General features: G+C 41.8%; 1 protein-coding gene across 1 annotated transcript in view; it reads right to left on the reverse strand.

Annotated features, from left to right (window-relative positions):
* Positions 1 to 2,308: 2,308 nt before the first annotated feature.
* fibcd1b (fibrinogen C domain containing 1b) overlaps positions 2,309 to 25,372 on the reverse strand; it is an 85,042-nt gene continuing 61,978 nt past the window's right edge. The window contains exons 7-8 of the mRNA XM_029515023.1: positions 4,802 to 4,981; positions 2,309 to 2,574 (exon numbers count right to left, since the gene is read on the reverse strand). Coding sequence (XP_029370883.1) covers positions 2,309 to 2,574; positions 4,802 to 4,981 — 446 coding nt within the window. The remainder of the gene's footprint in view (positions 2,575 to 4,801; positions 4,982 to 25,372) is intronic.

Consider the following 25,372-nt stretch of genomic DNA (forward strand, 5'->3'; position numbering starts at 1 on the left):
AAAAACTCACAGCTGTTTCCAGTGTCCGAGGTATTGAGTGCAACATTGCTCAGTGCTACACGATAACTTCCTGTCAGCACACATTCAGAGCTGTCTCCCAGCGCCACTCAGGACGTTTTGAAAGTGTCCAGTACTTGTGCCAGGAGGATCCAAGTGTCTCCGGTATTGTGCCTTCATAAAGTATTCATATTTGTGCTGCAGATTTGAAGAGGCGTGTGCTTGAGGGATTATCATATTCCTCCTTTGCTTTCATTTGCATTCAACTTTCAGAGCAGCTCAGGCCCCTCCCACCCGTACTTTCAGGCAGAGGAAGGGGATAAAAGTTCTGTAAATACACGTCATTTCACTTTTTTTTTTTTTTCTTTTTTTTGGATTTCATAAAGTCTGTGTGCTTCAGTTCTCTTTGTGTTTTGGCATAGTAAGAAAACAGATTCACATGCTCTAAAAGTCAGACAAGCTGTACAATAAAATCTACAGATATTTTTAAAGCTTTTAATACATCCAAAGTAACTCAGTGAAACTGCAAAAATTTTGATTCACTGACTTAAAAAAAAACAAAAAACAAAAAGAAATCGAAAGACGGAAAAAAATTGGAACTGCACTACTTTCCACCCACTTGTCGCCTTTATATATATTTTTTTCACAATATTATTATTTTTTTTTTACAATCTTTTTTTGTTTGCTTTAGGCAATTTAGTTTCTGAGATAATACATCGTAGAGTTCCTACTGAAAGGGGGAAAAAATAAAGACTGTTTGGGAGCATCTTAAGATGTCATGCAGCAACTTACTCTGCATGACAAGTGAAACTGTGTCACACGCACACACACACACACACACTCACACACAAATATCCCACAATAATCACCTGGAGAGGAGAAAAAATAAGTGACAAACCATAGAATGGAAGGAGGGGCCGGTGTGTTTGTTGTGTTGAAGCAGTTTCTGAACAAGTCCAAGAAAGGTAGATCATGACAGTCTCGTCCTGTTGTCAGTGTCGCTCCCTTCTTACGACATGTGCGTTGATTAGAGGCTTTGTTATTTCATGTTAACTACTTGGATGGAGAGAGTGACGGTATGTCAGCCATGCATCACGTTCAGCCAGTCTCTGCTAAACGCTGTAGCCAATCGAGACGCTCTGCTGAACTCATGACAGGAAATTGATTGTATTAGAGAGCTCTGTCTGTCTGTCTTTCTCCGTCCTGGACGCACAAACACACACACACACACACACACACACACACACACACACGCTCACAGACACACACACCAAAAGTGCTGGGTTACCATCTGTGAGTGCTGCATCAGTTGGCCAGTAGTCAGCTGGCAGGCACATCAGACAAAGTGCCCAATATGCTTCCTAATGGCCCAAGTCAGATGAATGAGATTCTCCGTTGTCACTTTCTTTTTCCTCTTTTCACTTTTTTTCCCATCTAGCACCTCCTCTTCTACGAACACTTTGATTCAATCTTTCCTCTGCAACAATTTCCATTTTAGACTAATTCAAACCTCACCAAATTGCCGTACACCGCCCCCCCCTGCCGCCGTTTCTCTCATTATCTGAGGCCTCACACTTCTTAACGTGACCCTGCTGGATCTGATCCACAAGGATGTGCACTATCAGTCAAAAGTTTGCACACACTTTCTCATTCAAATGAATAGGAAAGTGTGTGAAAACTTTTGACTGGTAGTGCACCACTGCGCTGCCGCTTCTCACTGGTGAAGCGCTAGACTACTCTTGCAAGGGGAAGAAACAAAGAGTCGAATTTTTATCGCCTGCTCATATTTCGTGGAGGATCTATTTTTGCTCATGTTCGACCACTTTTGGAGAAATCCTCTCCATTCACAGATTACATGGCAACAGGCAGTGAAACTGAACCCTCGTCTGAGTGCCATGTCAGCACAGATGGGAGGCCAGAGTTACATGACAGGAGGAAAATCACTGGCGTGTGATTCTGCAGGGGACGCTTGGACCACCATGTCAGATTGAGCAAAGCTAGCGCAGCGGACTGTGGGGCTGAGGGTGCTGCTTTGCAGTTTTTGTGAACCGAGTGATCAAAAATAAGGGGATCACGATCACGAATAGTTTTTCTTTTTTTTTCTTTTTTTTAAGAGGGAAAGGGAAGGGGCAGACTAGCAGCTGGGTGATGGAGGAAGAGGAGGAAGAAGGAAGAGAGACATCAGGAGGCAAACAGTGGAATCAACTAAACTCAAAGGTGGTAATATCAAGACAAGTAAATTTGCCTAGCTGTCTGGTTTGTAATGTTTCAAAAATTTCTTCTTCTTTTTTTTTTCCCCCTCTTTTCAGTTTCATTTATTTTCAGGGTCGCGGGCGGGTCGTATCTTCATTTCAGAGAACTTGAGTGAGTACTGCCAGCCAGTCCAGGTGGACCACTCGATGCCGTCGGCATAAGAGGTGTGCTGCCCACGCAGGTATTGGCCGTTAAGGTTGGAGGTGTGGCAGTTACGGTACCACCAGGCACCGTGGTAGAAGGAGGCGCAGTTATTCTCCGAGTGGTCATTATCTCTGTCTTTGGTGGTGAACTTCATCCCGTTGTGTTTCATTAGAGAGTCACCTAGGGGTGGAGAATCATGTGCATACATCAGCGCTTGTAGAAGAAGACAACATTTAATTGGGATGAACGATAGAAAGAAAAAAATAACAACAAAATTTAACAGCTATTGAATCATATTCACATATTCTTAGAGCTGATATCAGGAGCCAGTAATTAGACATATCCACAAGGGATTAACTTCAAAATACCATAAGACTCTTTAATTAATAATTTCTCCAGACGGGGGGAGATAATACAATAAAAAAAGAGCCACAGTTCTCCAGAGTACTGTCTCATTATCTAAAGGGGGAGGTCAGATGGATTTGTAGCCAATTTATCAAAGGTTCTTTGCTGACCTTTTTATCTTCCCCTTTTTAATAACATCCACCCCAACGATTTAATCACGATTTCTGTCAACGAATGGACAGACATTTACAAGAGGAGGGAAAAGTCATATTTACTAAACCTTGTCACACATTCTCATTTTAGCTGTGCAACTTTGAGGTTTTTTGGCAGTGGTATAAATATGAAAAATATCTGAGGGAGACATTCTTTCCTGCAACCTGTTATTGTGAAATTGACAGTGATGTAAGACCCCTGCAGGAATGCGGCACAGGCAAGTTGCATCACCAAAGTGCCTTTAATCACGGGTCTGCATTGGTGAGGCTGAGCTGCACAATTAAACAGCCGAGATGAAAAAAAATTTACACTCTATATGAAGATTTCTCACAAGCAAATTGTCGACATCGATAAATGCTTCGCAAGTGACTGCCCTAAGAAGCCTGCAAGTGAAATGAAAGCAGCATCCTTCAGACGCTGCAGTAAACCTAAAGTTTTCAGCAAATGGATGTTCAGAGAGCTCATAATGTTCAATAAACTCCCCATTCCTCCCCTTCACTCTCTGTTCTTTCCTTTGCTTCTAAAGTGGACTTCACACTGTGACCAGAAGTGAACAGAAGGATAAAGCTGAGACCAGAATGAAAGACTGCTCAACAGCCATCAGGTGGGGGCGAACAGCTCGTCAGGGCATCAAACAGCCTTTAATTGCCCAGGAGGTGGCCGTCCAGCTCCTTACTCTCTCACTCTGTCCTTCTCTGCTCTCCATTTGGCATTACGATGGTAACCAGTCAGCGGGAAAAATAATCTGACAGGCATGTCTGCTATTCATTGTCTATTGTGTGCTGCTCAATAAAAAGAGAAAAGGGATAACTGGAAGAGAAAAAAAAAGGGGGGGGGGGGGGGGGGGGGACAAAAATAATGGCTCAGTGGTGCCAACAATGTGATGACGTCCAGAGGATGTAGAAAAGTAGAAAGTGGAGGTAAAAAAAAAATAAATTAAAAGAAAGCCTTGAAAGCTCAAAGCACGGGATGTCACCTTGGTGGCTGGAGCCTGGCAGATGCCCATTAAGATCCAGCTGCTCCCAGCCCAAATGAGCACCTGTTAGCTGATCGGGGAGCAGCCACAGCAGAGCACTCGCAAGTACTACTAATAACAATAACAGTAGGACTGCCCAGAGGGAAGCCGAGCTGAGGACACAAGCATACAGAGTTTGAGTACCTTTAATTTGACCGGACTCAAATGTCTAACGAGCCGATGAGTTCATGGTCAGGCCACGCCAGGCCTGCAGTGTTATTACTGGTCTTTAGCATAAAACACAGTTTTCCTTCTTCACTGGTTTCCATCATCTGCTCCAGCCCTTCGACACCTCTACCCTCATACTTATTTACCTTTTCCTCCCTTCTGTCCCCGTCGTCTCCTCCCACACCTGCAGCTTTCACTCTTCCATCCTAGTTTCTTCCACCCCCCTCTGCTCTATCTCTCATATCTGTCCCCATTCTCTCTGTTGTCTCAGAGCAGAGCTCCCCAAAGGTGCTTGAAATTGCTTCTTCATTTCGGCAGTGGGTTTTTGTTTACGCTGCAGGTCAAGCAGTGCAATTAATTGGCAGTAATTTAATCAAGGTGACAGGTAGCGGGCTGGAATCTGATGGTTTGGGAGCAGAGATTCAGACACCAGCAGTGCCTCTCTTTGTCTGCAGCTGTCTGCATGGTTTAACTAGCAGACACACCACAACGGGCTGAAGGCAGTGTGAGCTGGAGGTTGGTTTGGGGTGCACTGCACTCCTGTGGCGCAATCACAATTAGGTTAAAAAAAAAAAAGTACAACGCTAAAATAGCACCAACTAATCAGTATCAGCACAGAAACTCTTGCATGCGAAGTCTAACTAGTTCACTGCTGAGTTTACATACCTGCGTTGCCAGAATAGTCTCCCACAGTCAAAGGGTATCCATCATCATCAGGGTCCACAGAGAAGAGGCCCACTCCAAAGGTGCCATACTGGGCATAGGCCGTGCTATTTTCAAAGTCCTCCAAGTCGATACGTAGCTCATAGTTCCCCTGGATGGACAAGGCATGGATCTGCTTCAGCCCTGCAGCAAAAAAAAAAAAAAGAGCCAGACACAGACCAAAACAATCCATTACAAAGTACTTGCATTGTTCTCAGCAAACAATATGGGGCTATTTCAGAAGCCTCTCAACGCTGCACATTTTCAGTAAATGAGCTGTAATGTGGTTTTTGTCCCATTTACAGTCTGCCTATGCATGTGTATGTACGGTGTCTCTCCAAACAAGATTACGGTTTTGAAAGTGCGCGGAGCATCTCCGGCTTCACCCTGCCTTTTGTAGAGAGGCGGGAACAAGTTCAAACCCCTGAATCAATTTCAGTCATTTTCTTGGTCTTTTTTTTTTTTTTTTTTTTGAGAAGGTAATGACACAAATTATGACTTTTTTTTTTCACATGACACACATCAACAATAAGAAAGTGTGTTAAAATCATACATTTGTGGTGATAAATTTATGTCTGATCATCTCTTATTTCATCCTTGAAAAATCACTGTTTTTAGGTACATTTGAAATAAAAATGTAAACAAATCAAAAAACTAAATGTTTTGGTGTTTCACTTGACGAAGACACTTCAGTGGATCATTGAAGCTCCTCATCAGCATCACTATGATTGATGAAACTGGTCAGGAGGCGAAGAATTCCTTGTTGAGAAATCTGAATCGGTTCGTTTTGTTATATTGTAAATGGTGATGGCTGACACAGTGGCTGAGCAAATGCCAGCTCTTCTTCTCTGGACTTAAAAAGGTTTTAGTGACTGGCATCGTGTGCACTGGTTAGGATAATGAACATGTTGTTTATGTTGTTTATTAGCTCAGAGCTGGCAGTAGCTGATGCACTATTAGCAATAGTGCTAATACAAACTCTCATTTTCTGTGTTGGCATGGATTCTGGTTTATGTTTCCCACCCCGCCCCCCACAAATCAATGGGCCTGGTCTCATTGGTCCTGTCTGTCTCAATCCGTTTTTATTGGTTCACTGTCTTTCCGATGTGAGAATACGCACTCATGTTGTTTCTGTCACGAGTCATAAAAGACATATGTGCATGTTAGCAAGATTACAAATCAGGAGAAAACAATTGCAATTCAATGACTGTGGCTGTTTCGTTGACTCACAGTTTTATCCAAGACAGAGATCATGAATAAAATGTCATCACTCTAAACATGAAGGTTCTTCTATTCCATAAAAAAAAAAAAAATTATTTCAAAATGAATTCTGCTTGCTGTCTCTCAACATTAATAACCGCGACCTGACTTGATAAGTTATAATATTAATGGGAAAGCTATTCAACAGAAAGTTCAACAACATCTGTGACACTACTCTCCCTCTGCTGCACTAATGTGATAAATTCAGTTCCCCTCCAGGTCAGTTCACACGAGAGAAATAAAACAACTTTGCACATTCATATGGATTATTTTCTGCCAGAATACGAGGTCTTACATGTGGTCAGAGTCATTATTAGTGCAACTTCTCTATAGTAAGACGATGAACACATTAGATAGGGACAAGAGTTTTTTGGTTATGCATGAAAAAATATAAAAAATATAAAAAATATTCACTTTGGGGTTTGCGCACATAATTAAGCATTATGCCCCAGCTCATTGGAGAAACACCTTTAATTAAGCACAATTTGCATATCATAGTATCAAGTATACCCTAAATCCATTTCTAATTTACGAAGACAGTAAGGTGTTTGTTTGTTTGTTTTTTTGACTTGACACGACTGTCGTTTTATCCATCCACCTGTCGCAGCTGTTGCAAACCAGTTAATTGGATCCCCTGCACCGATCTTTTAATTGTTGCTCAATCGTTTTTAGAAAGTGTTCAAGACAGAAAGTGCCAGAGGGGAAAGAAAAGAAAAGGGTTTCCATCCCTTCTTCCTTGCCTCCTCCTGCGCTGCGTTTGCCCCTGCTGTGCTGGAGTGATGGTGCTTCCCAGGGCAAGTTCCCCTCTCCTGGGCTGATCAAAGCTTCAAGAGGGATTGTGTGTCAGGCAGAGTTGAGCAGGAGGAACTAAATCTTGGTCTCCCTCGAACGCGGAATCCAATCCGAGACAGGAAGACAAACAAAGAGTGAACTTAGCCTCCAGACTGTATTAACCAGCCCTGCTCCAAACTTTCACATGCACTCTATACATTTGGAGTGTTTGTTTGTGAGACTATAAATGATCAGCATTTGAATGCGCACACTTAAAGAGATGCTTCAAAGGCTTCCTGGTTAAGAACGAGGGCCTGGATTTAAAGCACGTAGAGGACGCCGTAGGCTGCAAATGGCCGGCTTCGGGTCTGTTTTTCTGTCTCAGCACGATAGCAGCTGCGCCGCAGGACCGAAGGTGTTTTTATGGACCTGAGCACTGTCACTTTGCCTCTTATGGCAATCATCACCTTCACAAATTAAACTCATTCTCCCTTTTAAAGCTTACAAACCTTAAACTGACTGCCTAATTTGAATTCCACCGTTGTCCAGGATTGCACTCTGAGAGCACCTTGTCTGAAGTTGAAGGCTAATTTGATGACAAACACAGCTGAAAGAACCCATTATTATTCAGAGGCAGCGGTTTGGAGTCTTGGTCCAGGCACTTAGTTTGGGTTTAATCTAGCGCCAATGGGAGGTTGATGCTGCTCTTTTCATTTTCACAGTGGATCAGTGAATTGGAGGAGGATTCAGCCATTAATACTTTTATACTACAGTAACGTCACGCGCGCCCGTTTCCAGTTTACTCTTATACGAGAATATAAATACTCCCGCACGTATGCAGGGAAGGGCTGCACACAGAAACACACACACACAGTGAATGCAACACGTTTTCCATGCACATTCACAGAAACAAAAAAGTCTCACTTGCAGAAATAGTTTTTCTGTCATTGCCCCCTGAGAAAAAGTATCAATCCACCCAAACACCGAAGGGAAAGCTACCCTGGAGTGACTTGACAAACTTCAAAAGAAAGACTTGTTTTCTCTTTCAGAGAAAAAAAGGAAAGAAAGAAAAATATACCAGATGCAACACAACTCTATTTAAAGACTCAGTGGCTTCAAACTGTATTTACATAACTTTAATTCACACTCTAATTAAAGCCCCAGAGAATCTCAGCGAGACTATAATTCAGAATAATTAAGGAGGGAGACAAGTGAAATAACAGCAGAGACTTCTTTGGTTGAAATCTAAATGCTCAGGTGTAACTCCCTGTTAATTAAATGCTATTGTTAGATTATTTAAAATGGGTTTGAATACAAGAGAGAATTTTGAGGTGTTTTGCTTCAGTATTAACATGCTGATTGCTCCACTGGGGAGATACTCTTTTCTCTTCTTACTGATGTGCCATTAAATGGGAGCTTAGCAGAGAGTCAAAAAGCTCCTGTCCTCCTACACAGTTTAGCCGGGCAATTAGTGGATCTATTCTTTACTCCTTTTATTCTGGCGAGCTTCATATCTGGCCCGTATTAAGGCCCATTGTTTTTAATTGCTGTTTGTTGTGGTGCACCGTCTACCGCCTCTTTACCACTGTGGTGCTTTCTTTTTCACTTTGTCATTATTATTGTTGTGGTCATTGTTATTATCATTACTTTTATTAATATATTTTGTATGTAATGTTTTTTTTTTCCCCACAAATGCACTTTCTGGTTGCTATGCCTTCAGTTCCTTCCCAAAACTACGCTGATTAGGTTTAAGTCTGGAGATTGAGTTACTCTTCCCTCATTTGGGGTCATTATTTTGTTGTCAGACAAGCCCATCACCAACCGGTCTGTCTTCCTTTGTTACCGGCCGCCCCCCCTCACCGTTCTGACAGAATACACAGTGCCGCTGTCCTGCAGTACAGCGCTTTCCTGTCAGACGTTGTAGTAACACAATTTGTTCCATCGCTGCATAGACAGAGGGCTTAGTGAGTTATCAAGGTTTGTACGTTCTCATTGACTTTGGTTACTGTGGACAGCCATATGTTAACCAAAGAGGAAGTTGATCTCTGGTTTGTGTTTATTGCTAATTAGCACTTAACGCAACGCTAATGCTCGAGAAAATACTGCTTTGTTGACGTTTGATGTATTCATGATAAGGTAAAGTTATAGTTTGAACAACAAATAACACAACTGTTTATGCTGCACATATGTCTCATAGGCTTTGAGTTGTATTAGAAAACCAGGCCCTCAGGGGCCCCATGAAAGCACCTAGCTGTCTGGGTATTCATTACACCATGTTGCAACAGTAAAGGCAGAGCTGGCCACCCTGAAGACGTGACCCAGCATCAAATTCTTGTTTTATTAACACTTAATATCTCCGACATAGCGCACATTCTTAAACCAATGTGTTTAGTCAAGTTATCACAAACTAATTATTCAACTTACCTGGGGCAGGAATACCAAATGATTTCAATGACTCTGGGCAAATTGTGTTTGTCTGTGTGTGCGTGTGTGTCAGGAGGGGGTGGCTTTAAAGAGTCCCACTGCTCTCTGTCTGTCCGGCTAATCCAGCTCTGCCCTGAGATATAATTTTTTTAAGTTTACAGTGAGTGAACATTTTTAGACGCCTGACTATCCAATACTTAAAAAGCTAATTCTCCATGGGCGGCAATCTGTTTTTCTTTCTTTTCCTCTCTTTTTTTTTTTTTCAACATATTAATCTGCGAATAGCACAGACGCCCAAATACACGGTGCCATCTCAAGAGAAGATAAATAAGACCGGCGAAATCAGCATCTCATTTTGAACAATCAATGTGTTTACTGATAAGGAATCTCATTTGGACTGTAGCGGATTAACAAGCACATTGATATAAACAAATCTTTAAGGTTTCTTTGCCATTAAATCATCTGTCCTTTATACATTCTACCAACAACAGAGCCGTGAGGCTGGAAAGTGGAGTGACTTCTGTGGTCTTACAGTAAAAGCTAAATCTTATTTCAATCGCGTCCACAATAGTCCTCTGTGTGTTATGCCAACAGCAGGCCACAATTATATTTAGAACAAACTTATACATATGGGAGAACTGTCGGTCCTCTTCGGTGATAAATCTCTGGAAAATGACAATAAAAATGATAAATATCTGCAATTACCTCATTAAACTAGGTCATGGTAATCCATAACTCATTTTCAGCACTCTCAGGGCTAAAGGAAAGAGGACAAATTTAGCTTGTTTTGAAGATGAAGGCAGTAATTATGAAGACACTCTTTTTTTTTTTGTTTTCATTTTTTAGCTTTAATTCATTCTGAGTAGGGCTTGTTGTGTTCTCCAGCAATAAAAAGAAACAAAGCTCAAGCCTTCGTGACATTGATTAAACCATTACCGCCAGAGATTCCTACTTCTTAAATGTGATTTTACAGCTAATGAGACTGACATCAATGACTTGATTAAAAATGTAGAAGACCTCTGTGAGATGTCACTGCAATGCAGCTAAAAGGTTCAAATATTAATGATTTATTTGCTTTTATTTGAAAAGTATGTAGGGGAATGTATTGGATGCTTTTAGGGGGACGAGTTGCCGGCCTGCGCTCACCGTCTCAGCACAGAGCAGCACCACAGGGCATAAAGGAAAAGAATAAAAAACAGATCTCTAAACCCATCAGAGAAATGATTACACTCCTCTTTGCCGCTTGTGACATTTCTTGAAGTTAATTATTCATCATGCTTTTCTCTCCCTATTGCTGGGGGCGGGGCAGCTCCTGAAACTGCTGAAAAAGTGAAAAGCAGCAACAGTCTTCCATCTCCTCCTCCCTCACCGTAACTCAACCCCTTCCTCTTTTTTGTACATCTTTTTCTCCCTCCCATCCCTCTCGCTTAATCTTCCTGTCAAGATCGTTCTACTCAACAGAGATTGCGAAGGGGAGGAGTTAGAGCCGGGGTGGGCCATTTTCGTAACCACAGGGACGTTCACCGTGCCCTTTGCCACTGCGGGCCAGAGGCCGGTTGAGCAGGTTTGTGAACACGCGTCAGCTGAAAAGCTTGCTGTCGTCTACTCGCGGGGAATAGAAAAGGCTCGCTGTCGTCTGCTTTTCCTCTTGTCATCAAAAGATAGGAGCAGAGGGAGAAAAGCAGACACAGGTGTGTGCTGAACTCTCTCGCTCGCTGCTCCCCTGGAGTCAACCGTGACATTTGGCGGGGCAAAGAGTTTTCAGATTAACTGTCACATCTCTGACGTCCCTGCGCCTGTTTGCAAGTTTCATCTCGCAAATCCCCTTTCAAGACAGTCGATTTATGCCGGATATTTTAAACCCTGGTGAGGAACTTTGATTTTTAATGTCATCTATAAGGAAGGATAAACTGTTTTTGATACATGTTACTCTGTTATACTGTATGCTTTGAAATATCAACTCCAGATTCCTGTCACACAATTATATACAGAATAGAGAGTGCAAGATCTTGAATCACTCCCACTCACTTTTCACTGTGAATAGTGATGGATCTGGCTGGCTGTAGATCAAATGAGATATTGCCTGTTATGGATGGTAACTTGGTCTTTCATGAGGAGTATTTTTTTTTTTTTTTAAAGGGAAAAACAGGCGTGGGGGCTGTAATGTTTCTTCTGGCTTCGCTGTGTTTGTGCAGATGTGCAAGTGCCCTGCATTTCACTGATAGAACAGGAGCACGAGAGGCTCATTCTGCTATATGCAAAATCATTTTGAGACTGAATGTGGAGTATTCACCAACGCTATTTGTTCAGCAGCAAACACATGGCGCCGTTCCCCAGGCAGAGTCTAACTTGGGAATAATGATCTTGGGAATGTTTGCTCGCTTTGCCCACAGCTCCCTCATTACTGCTCTCCAGAGTCACTTCATCTTTGAAGATAGATACGTTTTACAAAATATTATTAATACATATTGTTTCCCTTTTGAATCCTTATGGGTTTCTGAACAGACAAGAGCTCGCTGAGTCGCACATTTCAGACCTCCAGCAGTTTTTTGTTTTTTTTTATTGCATCAAATCCAGAGGATTTAATGGGAGCTTTCTTGGCGCGCCGCAGTTGGAGGTGGTTTAGTACGACTGCAGGTGTGGAGACGCATCGCTGTCGATGTGATGAATGGTGTGTAGGATGGCAGTATGAAGAGGGAATTGCACAACTAATTTGTGACTGGTTTATTTTGCAACCCCTCAGTGCACTCAGAGATGTTGATACTATAATCATGATGGGAGCATCATGTGTCGAAATCAAGTCCAGTGCCTGGGCCTCTGCTCATTAGCATTTCATGATCAGGGGTCATATTTAAAAGCCCAGTGTATGAGCTAAGTCATACAGGATTACAGCGGCAGGCAGCTATTGAGAGCACAGCCGTGTGTGAGGCAGTCCAACCGAGCTATTAAACGATGGAGAGAGACAACCGGAGGGGAAAAAGTTATTATGATGGTGGTGTTCTAATGTGAGGTATAATTAAATGTTAATCCACCATGAAACATGTATACACTGTTCTAAAATTCTGCATCGGGGACAACTTTGGCTTCAATAAAAAAGTTTCACGGTATGGTGGATGTTATATGCTCACAGCAACAAAATACAATAATTTAACAGCCTTGTTACATAAATCAGCAGGGGCTTGCAAGTGGGAGTGATAAGTATCAGTTGCTCTACTATTACCTCGATGACTTTTACGATTTTCACTCTTATTACTGGGAATGTTTTACACCCACACATATTCTGTTCAGCTTCCAACCCACCCCAAAACATATATAACATGAGTAATGCCTAACAGGGCAGCATGGCAGTTCAGGGATTGGCACTGCCATCTCGGTCACAGGGTTAAACCCCCGGCCTTGTTCCTTTCTGTGTGCTGTTGCATGTTCTCCCTCTGCCTGCCCAGTCATAAGCATGAAATATTGTTTCTCTCTACTTACCAGCCCTGTGATAGACCGGAGATTTGTCCAGTTTATACCCCGCCTTTGCTCAATGTCAGCTGCCCCCATGACCCTCCGCATATAAGCGCCATAGCTAATGGATGCATGAATCCTCGTAGACCGACCAGTATCTTCCTCAATCAATGTGCAAGCTTTTATGGCCAACAGCATTGATGACCACAAGCAACAGAATCCACCAGATGAAAACAGGACAGACTGATAGAACATCCTGTTTTAAAATATATTTCCAAAACAGCGCGGACGTCAATATATAATATATTCAGAGCCAACTCAGGGCAATGACAAAGCTTATTCGCAAAAGGAATATGTTGTGACACAACAGTTTAGCAATAGAAATGTATGTGAATGAAATTGGTCTAAAGGTTCAAGCGTATTTGGGAGCGCTTAAAATACTTTCTAACCAGTTGCCATGAACTCTCAATTGCTGCCTTTGGATTTCAGATGTTCTTGCTGACTCAGTATGTCGATAAATATTTCCTTCAAATCAAATCCTAATTCCTACGTTTTCAAAAGGGTTGAACTCCCCCCCAACTTTTCCTCATGGCCCCTGGAAACTGCAGAACTGTGCCACCAGTGCCGCTGACTGACAATCACAGCTTGAAAGCACTTTAAGCTTTAGTTAGTCAGTAAGAACCTGTAGGTGTTGAAAATGTTTCTTTTTGTTTTACAAGTGTCTGACTGCACCACGACTCTGCCCGACCTTCTCCTGTTGCCAACTTGCTGAAATCTCTCTCTCCACTGTCGCTCCCATATCCGTTGCACCACAGCTCCCAGTACTCATCTCAAATGAATGAGCCCTGGTCGCTTTGTCGCTTGTTGCTGCTGGCAGCGTTAGCTCACACAAAGCCATGGAGGAGGCAACAATCTTCCTCGGGATGTTTATAATGCAGCTTGAACAATTTAATGTCATGCCTGTACGGTTCAGCTGGGCACCAATGATGACACCTCTTCTTCTTCCCTTTCACATTTTTCCACCATGACTATTATTAATGAGCAGGTACATCATTTTAATTGATAGGGAGCGGTAAAGCTAATTGGCAGGATCCAGCGATGTATGGCTGGTATGAGACTTTATTAAAAATAACCAAGTCCTCAACAACTATAATCTCCATCATTGTATAACCAAGCAACCATGACAAGCTCAACAATAGATTAAAAACAAGCACACACACGCACACACACACACACCTTTATTTCAACTTATAACTTAACTTAAACAAAAGTTGTTCCACTGCATCAGTGACATCGTCCATGTTTACTTCCCTGTCATCATCTCTGTGTTTCACTGATAAAATCCCCATCCTGTTACAATATATTATGCATAAAACATTGCCTTTGCTCACATTAAGTCATGCAAACATAAATGAGCACTGTGGTGGAAGTCAAAGTGACAGTTGACTGTGATTGCTGATGGTAGTAATTCTGCACGTGCCATGTGGATCCACGTTTTCAAATGGTAAATGAATAATGAAGGATAAATTAACTGTGCACTTGAAAGCACGAGTCTATAATGCATCTATAATGATGCAGTAGTCATAAGTGGAAAAAAAAAACAAACAACTTTTAAAAGGCTCAATATTCTCCATGTGCAAATGTGTATTTGACTGTTGAAATGATATCATTTGGTATGTTTTATATTCAGTGCTGATATCCGCAGGAAGATATATTTGTTGCTTTAAATACAAAAAAAATTTGGTTTAACAGTTTTTCTCTCAGGCTTCGCTCTGAAGCTCATGTATCATCAGCAGCACTCCGGCTATATTCGATGGTCTAATAAGAATATGGCAGATTTCTGTAAATAGAGAAGCCAATTCCGAGGCAGTGTGTCCATGTGGGCCCGGCTTTGGGCCATCTTAACAACTCAGTCACAGGTTCTGTGGCTTTAAATGAGCACTCTGATACTTTAACTGTATTAATGGAAAACTTAGACCTAATTTATGAACAAAGACAGACATGGAAACCTCACATCAGAAGTCAGACCTCTAAACATTATCTAAAAGCTCTTATCTGTTTGGAGACATTCACTAGTGCTCCTTATCATGTTTGATGAGGATTTCAAGGACAGCAAGTGTGCTCAATATTATCCTATTGTCATGATGCTCTTTAAAACCAGCAATGTCGCGAATGGAAATCCCCAGAGGCGCCGCTCCTGTCCTAGCCAAAAGCTGAGCTTACTTGTTTATCCAACTCACGCTTGATTCACCTGTCAGTGATAAGAAGGGCAGGTAAGACACGGGTGACACGACAAATTTAAATCGCTGAAGTCATGCAGATTTCAATGTAGGTTAGCATCACGTATTATTAATGTATCTGATACTAGATCGCTCGGATAGACGTCAGGTTTGCTTTCAACTTCATGCTTCTGTGAAACTAAACGCTTCTAAATGCCATCCACCGGGCAAAATAAAAGAGGGGATTTTGCTCAAGTGGCAGGATTAGAGTCATAAAATCATGAGAGAGAAGAATGAGAGCCAACAACCCATCACATCTGATACCATCAGAAATTAACCTTTGGGGTGGAAAGACTGAGCCAAGAGTGGTGAAGGGAGGGGAGTCAGAGTCAGGTAGAGAAATGCTGAGAGAGCTGCCAAGCCTGTGAGGCTGTAATTCAGAGAGACCACATTAATATTTAGAGGTGCTCTCAGGTAAAACAAAATGAGCAAAATCGGCTAAGCTTTATGGGAATGACTGGCAGCTGACAGGGCACAAAGATCCACGGGGTATATGGAAGTCACACAGACACAAAGCTTCACGCTTCAGCGGTAGAAGACACAACTGTTTCAGAGAGTGAATGAATTTGCATAAAAACAATTCAACTTCACAATATCAGGCTGCAGTACAGTACATCCAGTGTTTGACTAACCATACACATGTTGTTTTTCACTGGCACTTTTTATTTATTTATTTATTTATTTTTTAACCAGACCTGAAACAGATCTGTGGCAGAGCAAATCCAAAAAGCGTAATCAGCAACACATCGGTCGTTGGCGTGCTAGCAGCTTGGCCCTGAGCATGAAATCTGTCTGCATGGTCTGCCGCGAAATCTGGAGGGCAAATCCTACAAACTTTTGTGAGCTCCCTCCTCTTCCTTTAGTCTGGAACCACCAGTTTAATACTTTGAGGTTTGACAAGTGGCTTGACAACTACTGGTTGGATCACCAGCTCCAGTCCTAATCAGCTAACGACTTGCCTTTAGCTCAACTTTGTAATTTGCTCCGTCTTGTGGAAGACATTCATTTGCTCCTTTTGTGCAAATGATGCACCACATGAACAGAACTGACAGATAATCTCCTTGGATCCACTTGGATATTAAATATTTTACCACACAGACCTGAGACCAGCAGCTGTAGTCAGACCTGCCTGGACTCAGTTGAATTTTCGTCCTCCTGTAGGTGTTGGGAAAACCGGTAAAACACTTCTACCATGGACTTGCTAATCTCCCCTGTTAAGGGATAAATGATGAAAATGTAAATGCGGTAAAAAGTATTGCTGGGCAGAACAGTGCAGACTGAGCAGAGAGTAAGAAGGATGAGAAGGAAAGACCCTGACAGAAAGCCGGGAAAGGGAGCTGCCACGGAGCTGGAAGTGATGAGCTGGGAAAAAAAGCAAAACCTTGTTGTTGCCTCGAGGACTTTGATCATGGGCACATGGTACCATTAAGGCTGGACAAGGAAAGGCCTTGTTAAGCCCCTCCTCTGAGTTTGAGGTCAAAGTAATGAGGAACTTGCGAAGGAGAGTGCCCAACTGGGCTGCACGTCTTCAGACCCTCCAGTGCTATTTGCTTGTAATGAGGTTGGTGTGAGTTCAGCGCTAATTAAGCGACAGGCATCGTTAGTATTTTATGATTTTTTTTTTTTTTAAGTCGCGATGCTCTCCTTCAAATATTAATAGTGTCAACACAGTTTTTTTTTTTTGTGTGTGGCAATTGAGAGGACTAAAAATATGCACATGATGGATAGAAGAAACCAGACTGAAAAGGAAGCCAGCATGTGCTATTTAAAAATATGCAAAAATGAACAACTATCTAAATATTGCAAAGAATGGCATCGAAGGTTGAGTAGAACACTTCTGTCAAGTGCCTCCAAAAGAGATAATAAACTTTGCGTGCAGCATAAAGTAACACTGGGGTGTCAGACATATTTATAATTCAGTGAGAGAAACGTGCTTTTCACAGCTACCGGTGTGTGCTGATTTTGGCTCAGAGGAGTCAAAGCAGCATTAGAAATTATGAAAATTCATCGATATGTTGCATAATGTTTGAGCAAGTATGAACTCACTGTTAGCATAACATGTTTTTTAATTGAAAGCCCCGAAGAAACTGCAGACAAATGATGTAATTAATTAGTCCATCAAATGAGATATAAAAGGGAATTTTCCGGTAATAAGTTGAGTCCACTGTTGAAGAATTCCATGTCACTACCATTTGTAGATCTGCTCAATAATTCCTGAATGAAATTTTCTATCATCCCATCTGTGCTCATTCAACATTTCTCTATGAAAAGATTCTGCTCATAAATTTTTACATCTTCTGGAAAATAAAATTCCCCTCATTTTAAAGAGCCTATTTTTTATTTTTTTATTTATTTATATTTTTTTTTTTGCCGTCTGAGCCAAACCAGAATTTGGTACCAGCCCAAGTTGGGAGGTGGAGGAATATACCTGTAGGCTGAGGATGAGAGGCATCAAATAAAGTACCTGGGCCTTGTGGAGAGGGCTATGAATTGCTCTGGTCCTCATACATATCGAAATTACTGGCAGAATTGCTGCAAATTACAGCTATCTCCACTCCAGCAGTGCAATCTAGTGCAGATGGAGTGTCTGCCAGGGTACAGCCACACCAATCCGAGACAGCGTACCCTCCTGAATAAAGCAAAGGCAGAACTGGAGGCCAAGACATCATTGTGTCAGCATCAGGGCTGATTGGCGAAGCCTCAGCTGGCTGGCTGGCTGGATCCCTGGGCAGCCAACATCAGTGTGTCAGACTCACTGAAGAGGAAACACACTGTTGAATAATTGATCGGGTCTGAATGCAGTATTGGATGAGCTTAAACTGAAAACACTTACATGTGCTCTAAATAATAGATTACAGGGGATTGTAGTTTATATTGCTCTTTGTCATGTGGGATATGGTATCATATCATATATTCCTGCATTTCCTGACAGCTGGGTTCCACACACATCACTCAATCAGTTCCCCTGGTATGTTTTTGACTGGTCCACAGTCGTAATTAGGACTCATTCAGCATCATTTTTGCAATAACAGGTATCTGCTGCTTTTGCCATTGCAGACAAATTGCCCAATGAAACGTTTAGCAGTCTGGCATTTTTAAATATGTGTATTTAACACGCATCAAATATTAAATATGAAGTTCTCTGTTTTATGATTTACGATTCAGTGTATGTCACTTTGTATGGGTTTAGAGTAATAATGAACAGCAAACTTATGAGAAAAATACCCTGAAAGGCAACTTCTTTCAAGGGCTTTACCGTACGCATAAGGACACCACAAATTGGCCAGATTATGCATGCATGAATGTAACACGCTCCACAAAACCACATAGACAAAACACTTATCACCGACCAATCTATATGCATTACGGTATTGTACCTCCCTAAAAGATAATTTGAGTGTGAAGTGAATGGCCCGAGACCCATATAATGTGGAGGCTTTGTAAAACAATTTTAAAATTACGCATAAATACCGCAATTACACAAAACACTCTTAAAATTGTACACTGTCATGGTGAAGAATTAAATGTAGTGTTAGCAAACTGCTGAGGTTGTTCTGCAACATGAAATGGTTTTCTCGATTATAATTACCAGGGGGTGCTGCTGGAGGGAGGAAGTCTGCAGGGTGGAAAGCCAACAGGCAGTATAAGCCACATGGATACAGTGTGTGGGCAGACATTAACTGTAAAGTGCAGCACCAGGCATAAAAAACAACTGTTTTCCTGATGCTGGGGTCATCTCCTGATGGTCGCAATAAGCACTGTTTTGCTTATGCTGAAGTTGATGTTGTGAAAAGTTCTGCAATTATGGAGTAATATTTAAAATAATAATAATAATAACATTATTTGCAGTGAATTTAAGTCAGATTGTATTTGTGGATTGAGCAAAAAAAAAAAAAAAAAAAAAAACAGAAAGAAAAAGAAAAAGACAATGAATCCTTTACATTCCCGTAGAACGAAGTAGGTTAAAGAACAAGGGTGCAAGATTTAGATGGCTCTTTTTGTGGAAATGTAATAAAACATTCATGATTATGTTTTCGTCACTGCATTATTACCTCAGACCAAGAATCAATGTTTTCTCATCAGCTTACAATTAGCGTTCCCAGGTCGCTTCACTAGAGCCTGCTATTTTTCTATCACGTCTCAGAACAGACAAACCAAATACTGATTTGAGAGAAGGCTATTCCTTCACATCTAAAAAGAGAGAGGCGGGTGATCGTTCAATTGATTGTAATCTGCACTCTCACAGCTATATGCCACTAAAACCTACTTAATGGTCCTTTAACCTCCATAATGTATTCGGTACCCAATGAGTTACGCCTCCAGTGGTATTAATTACTTACTTACTTTTAGTTACTTACGTATCACACAAGGCTTCAAATGGCATTATTGAACAAGAAAAAGAAAAAGAAAAAGTCTTCACATATTCTAAGAGTGGCTTCAACATGCCATGTGTAAGTCTCCCTCCACCTATTTCCAAGACTGCTCCAACTTAAATGTTGTTCATCTTTTAGAGGCTGATATTCGTATTTGGGTTTTTTTTTTTTTTTTTGATAGGCATTTATTTAATAATTACAATAAATAAGAAAATGAAAAATGAATATGAGCAGAATTTTTCAGTGTGTAATATTAAATGATGCAAAGAAGGCGAGGTTGAACCAGAAGATGTTGAGTTGTGTTTCACATATCTAGAGCTGAAAATGGGTCCACGTTGACCCAAAACCTCAGGGAGAATAAAAAATGTTAAGCACAATAAATGCACTATTCTAAATTCATGTTGGAAACATGTATGTGTGTTATCCGGAAATCATTCCATTAAAGCCATATTTCAAATTTCATGACAATATTCCTGTTAAATTTATGTATTTAGGCTACAGCCCTTACATAAGGCTGTCCAATATAATAAAAATGTTTGCATTTAAAGCTTAGCACTGCAGCATGTCTTGTATGTGAACAAACATATATTTCATTGAATTCCAGACTTCTACGGGATGAATGGTTATGAGATGGTAGAATAAATATTAGTTGCTGTTGACAGCTGGGACACTGTTGGCATCTTTTATCATACAATTTTCTGTACATCAAGATTAATTTTGTCAATGCTTTATAATTACAGCAGCGACATGATGATGTGGGTGGGAAATTAAAAGTAAAAAAGGGTACCAGCTAACCAGCTCAGAGTTAAAAGAGCACATTGATATGTTGTGGGATATATGATCTGACAACTTATTTATCTAGAGGAGTCTGGGGAGTATAATGTCACCTGCTGTAAACAGCTCATACACTTTGGAATTTAATATTTTACTTGCTCAGGCAGAACAAAGCAAGTGAGCTCTGCATTGTATAAATGACAAAATGGCAAATTAAACTGCAAATAGTTTCAAAAGTCCAATAATTCCTAGAATACCATTAAATGAAGAGTTTTAGAATGAAGAGTTTTCACAACAAAGTGATGGGAGTATTTCGGAAACAATGGAAGTGACACGCAGGGATTGATGGTGAGTGCCTGGAGGAATAATGAGGCTATTTATTCCCACTAACGGGAACAGAGAGAGTTCAGGGGGAGACTGTGTAGAGCCTTCTACCGAGTTTCTTGAAGCTGTGACCTTCCTGCAAGGTAGCAGCCTTTATTGACACGACACCAGTTTCACGTCAGCCCCTTATGCACACCGTGGCTTTGCATGTATATAAGCTTGGGCTCACTTAGTCTTAGTGGTTCTTCACATTTATTCAACCAAATGTGAATGTAATACTGCGTTCATGCCGAGTATATGGATCCATGCATTGGTGCAAAAATTGAAGTAATAATAAGATCTATTTATATGGCATCTTTGGAAAAATGTGTTTGCAAAGTGCTTCGCAAACAAAACAATTATACACAACTCAATTACAATAAAACCAAGAAATAAGTTGTTAAAAGCTAACCAATAAAGATACAGCTTTAAGAGCTTTTTAAAAGAGGACATTGAGATAGCTTGTTCGATGTTCAGTGCTGTAGGGTGTTCCATAATCGAGGAGTCCGTGTTGTAAATGCTCTACCATCCTCCGTCTCAAGTCTTATTCCTGGCACTTAGAGTAAAAGCTGGTCATCAGATCTGAGAGTGCAAGGAAGGATGTTAGGGGTGAGAAGGTCACTAATAAAGGGTGGGACAGGACGAAAATGCTCACAGTGATGGCACTAAAACGTGAGAGACCACAGACACAGGGAGAACATTAAAGAGGACTGCGGCATGAAATTAAAAGACTCATTGGCGATTGGCCTTCCATCCCACAGACAACAACGGCTGGCAGAAACTGTGGTCGTAACCGAGGCTTCAGTTTTCTCAGGAAAAGATAAATGAGTGGGGAGGAATCGGGAAGGGTAAAGAAGTTAGCCCATCAGGGCGGGAGGGGGCGCTGCAGCGGCAACCGGCTGAAAAAGGTGCTGATGTCCGGAGAACAGATGAGCTGCTGCGGCCATCTCCGGTGTGGCACGCCGGACTCCATGCCGGTAACATTTGGGCAAACAATGAGTGACTGTGCGGGCTCCTCGGCCCAAAGGAGGCGACCAGACCGCAGACGCACCAAACGGAGGTTTTTGGTTAAAGCGCCATTTGTTAAGAAAAGTTGGTCCGATATGACTGCGGCACCAGGGAGACACCCGGTGGGCCGATTAAAGGAGCCAATAATCCCTGTTTATGATGAATTTTAGCGGAGGAGGTGACCTGTGTGAGCTACCTGGCCTCCCGCAGCGTCTCATCCCGGCGGCGGAGGCGCGTCGAGCGCCCACGAGACGCACATGTGTCAGCCAACATTGGACCACCTCAGCTCAGAAAGACTGGAAAATAGGAAAACAGCCGTCCACCTCCTCTTTGGCAAGCCAAGGTCAAGCAGTCCGCTGAGGCCAAAGCCAGGTGAGACACAGCGGAGGAGGATGACTGCTCCACCTGGATGCACTTGGCCTGGAGAGAAAGCTTTCCATCGGCTGATCCCTCGTCTGGAGTCCTTTTCTTCAGGTGCTGGATTTCCTCCTTAAACTGTGAGTACTGATGATTTCAGTCCACACACACACACACCCACACACAGCCATTTTAGATGGCCCAGAAAAGACCTTGAAAGTTGGGCCAGCAGCTCAGTTCAGCTGGATATTGAAATGATTTCAAACCAAGATGCTTTATCTTTTTAATTGAATTTAAATTTCTTTGGAAAATCTGTGGGAATCGTCAAAATAACCTGAGTGCAGGCCCGCACAATGGTATAAAGAATATCATTTCCAACTGTTCTTAACGGAGTTGTCTAGCTTTTGCCCTTCTTTTTCCCCCCATGCCTCCTGCTTTCCGCTCCAGCGTGTCTCAATTTAATCGCCAACAAATCCTCCCCACAATCAGTCATCTGTTGCCTTTTACAACTTTCCTTTTTTTTCTGTACTTATTATTTCTCCAATGTCTTAACCTGTCGTCTTGGGCTGTCCCCCTTTATATGTCGATATACATTGGATTTTCATAAAACACTGCATGGCCACGTTGGAAATCAAAGTCTTGCTTTTAAATTAATTACAAGCATTGCCTATCCATTCGAGACTGGAGTAATAAATCTCCCAAAGAGCAGTCGATTGGCATTTCATCCCTCCCCCTCCTCTTCAGGAGCCTGGGGGCGGTGGAAGGTGCTGACCTTTGACCTTACTGCTGCCTGTGGTACTGATGCCATGTTGTGGGAAGGAGCAGCAAAACAGTGATTATAGCGTCTGGTAGATTCCCCCCCCAGATGAACTATCGATTGGGGGGGGTGTCAATGCACATCACCGCTAAAAGTACCAGCTGAGTTTTCTACTCTTCAATTTCTCTGACAGACGTGTTTTCAGAGAAATCGTTGTTGCTCTCTAACACGGACATTTCTGTGGGTTTGGGATCTCATTCGGCGGTGATCTTCGGGGTTATGTAGAGGAAAAACTGGACAAAAGGGAGGTTGTTTATGAATGGTCCCCGTGAGTATGAATGGTCATTCAAACCCTCACTCTGTCTTTTCATGGTCATGCTGACCTTCCCTGGCATCATTCAATTGCACAAAAATGAGGGTCTGCAGACAAAATAATAGAAAAAGTAAGGCAGAATGGGCTGTCTCTCTCACAGGAGTTGTGATGTTCTTTGATTTGTGCTCCCTTTTGTAAATACAGTCCTCTTTAGGTTTTCTGCGACATGACAAGACTGTAAACACAAACCTCAGGATGCTGCATTGTGGTAATGGAAGGCTATGGGGCGTGTGTGTCAAGGATGTGTTTGTGTGTTGGTCACTGGGAAAGAAAAAGATGAAGGGGAATGAAATAAAAAAAAAAAAAAAAAGAAAAATAGCTGCATGTGGTAAACATGCAGGGTGACTTGGTACAATGTTGCTGCATTGCTACAATAATTTTTTTTGCATGTTTTTTGGAATTCGTGGGGGGGCAGCCAAACAATGATCAAACACCTCAATACAGGGCATTCAAAGAGTTTCTAACAAAGCAGCTAAATCACAACATTATTATGGCATGAGCCTTTTTGCAATGTTTCATGTAGTTAAACAACCACAGGTTGTTTTTCTCTGTCTATCACAGAACACTATTTGATCAAAGCCAACGAATACGCTGAGGCTTTTTAGCCTGGGCACCTCTAATCTCTCACTACCATTGTATGCTAGTTCTCATGAGTGCTGCTGTGCAGTGACAGTGCGTTCTCTCCGGGCTGAAGATGAATGGGTTTCCCAGCTGTGTCTGGGGTCCTCTGCTCCTGGAAGCTCGCAGTGCTTCTACAGCCTGGGAGTTAATTGCCACAGATGGGGGTGTTTCACATTGATCTGAGAAACCCAGGTAGGCTAAGAGGGAAAGACACCAGGCGTAGGGATGAAGAGAGACAAGGCATTTTTTAGCAATCACTATTGGTTTACCATGTGTGAATATGAGCGTAGGTGTGTTTGTCATTGTTAAAACGAGTTGGTGGTTGAATTAAAAGCTTTGCTTTCCCGTTTCTCCAATTCACGATTCATTGTTTCCTCTCTTCAGTCTTTTCAGGCTGCCTTTTTCACGTATAGTGGCCCTCAATTTACTCAGGACCGACAGAGAGGCAATCCAGTGAAAGGCCCATCTCCAAATTATAGTCATCCCCCAGCCTGGCTCCCATCTATACCCTCACACTCACTGTAAACACACACAAACACGCCACTATCTTATTTTCTGTGGCTCACCTCCCTATAATCACACGAGCTTACAATACTTGGGGGCTGGCTAAGAGCTCAATTATAGCACTTGCATATGCTCTACTTATTAAAGGTGAGCAGTGTGTAAAGTTGTTAACGCTGTTATTTTCTGCAGAGTTTTCTTCAATTTTACTGACAGGCAAGAGAAAGGACTGCAGAGGAGGAAAAATAAAGGTTTGCTTTTTGGTTTCTTCCTCGTTGGCAGCTGTGAGTGTATTTTTAATGAAGCAGTCAGTCGAGGAATGTTAAATCAAAAACAAGGAAGTCTTCAGGCAGAGGACAACTTCCAGGCAGAGCAAGTCAAGACACATGGGTCTTATTAGACAGTTTCCCCTCTCACACTGCTGGGGACATTCAGAAAAAAGAGGATATGACATGCTCTCGGCATCTTCTATGAAAAGTGAGGCACTAAATACTATGTGGTGATGAAATGTAACAATAGAAAACATAATGGTACTTGTTTTACCTATTGGGCTATCACTTTTCCTTTATTGAATATACATGCTAATTGGCCAAAAAGAGACAGAGAACTAAGGCTATTTATCTGGTATGCTTGTGTGCTTAGACATAAAAGGAATTTGACTGGTTGTCAGCGTCTCTCCAAGAGAATAATGCAATGGCAGGCATAAATGGAAAAAAAAAACCAACTGCTTTCTACTGTAAATGACAAATCTGAAAAGAAATATTACCATATTCAGGTCAAGCACTCTAAATATGGGACTTTGGTTTAATTCATGACTATATACAGGGAGCGCCAATGTGCATGGCGGCACAAAGCAGGTTTAATTGGATACATATCAGGACAGTACAATGGTGCAGCGGCTGGCTGAGACGTTTCTGTGTGGTTGGATATATGATCTCCTTGTGCCTGTGTGGATTTTTTCCAGGCACTGTGGAACATACATTACCCCCCCCAAAAAAAAAAAAAAATAAAAAAATATATATATAGATATATATAAAGAAATAATCAGGCTTAGGGTCATCTTCAGCTTTAATTGAAGTGAACAAGCTTGTGTGAGTTGAACTGGCAACCTCTCCAGGCTGTGGGATTTGGCTCCAGCCCAGCCTTGCCTCCCAGTAACCTGAAAGGACGAGCCAATGGATGTAGAAATTGATACACAGCCTATAACAGGGGATGAATGTTGTG

This window comes from Echeneis naucrates, chromosome 12 (genome assembly GCF_900963305.1).
Source record: "Echeneis naucrates chromosome 12, fEcheNa1.1, whole genome shotgun sequence".
Lineage (NCBI taxonomy): Eukaryota > Metazoa > Chordata > Actinopteri > Carangiformes > Echeneidae > Echeneis > Echeneis naucrates.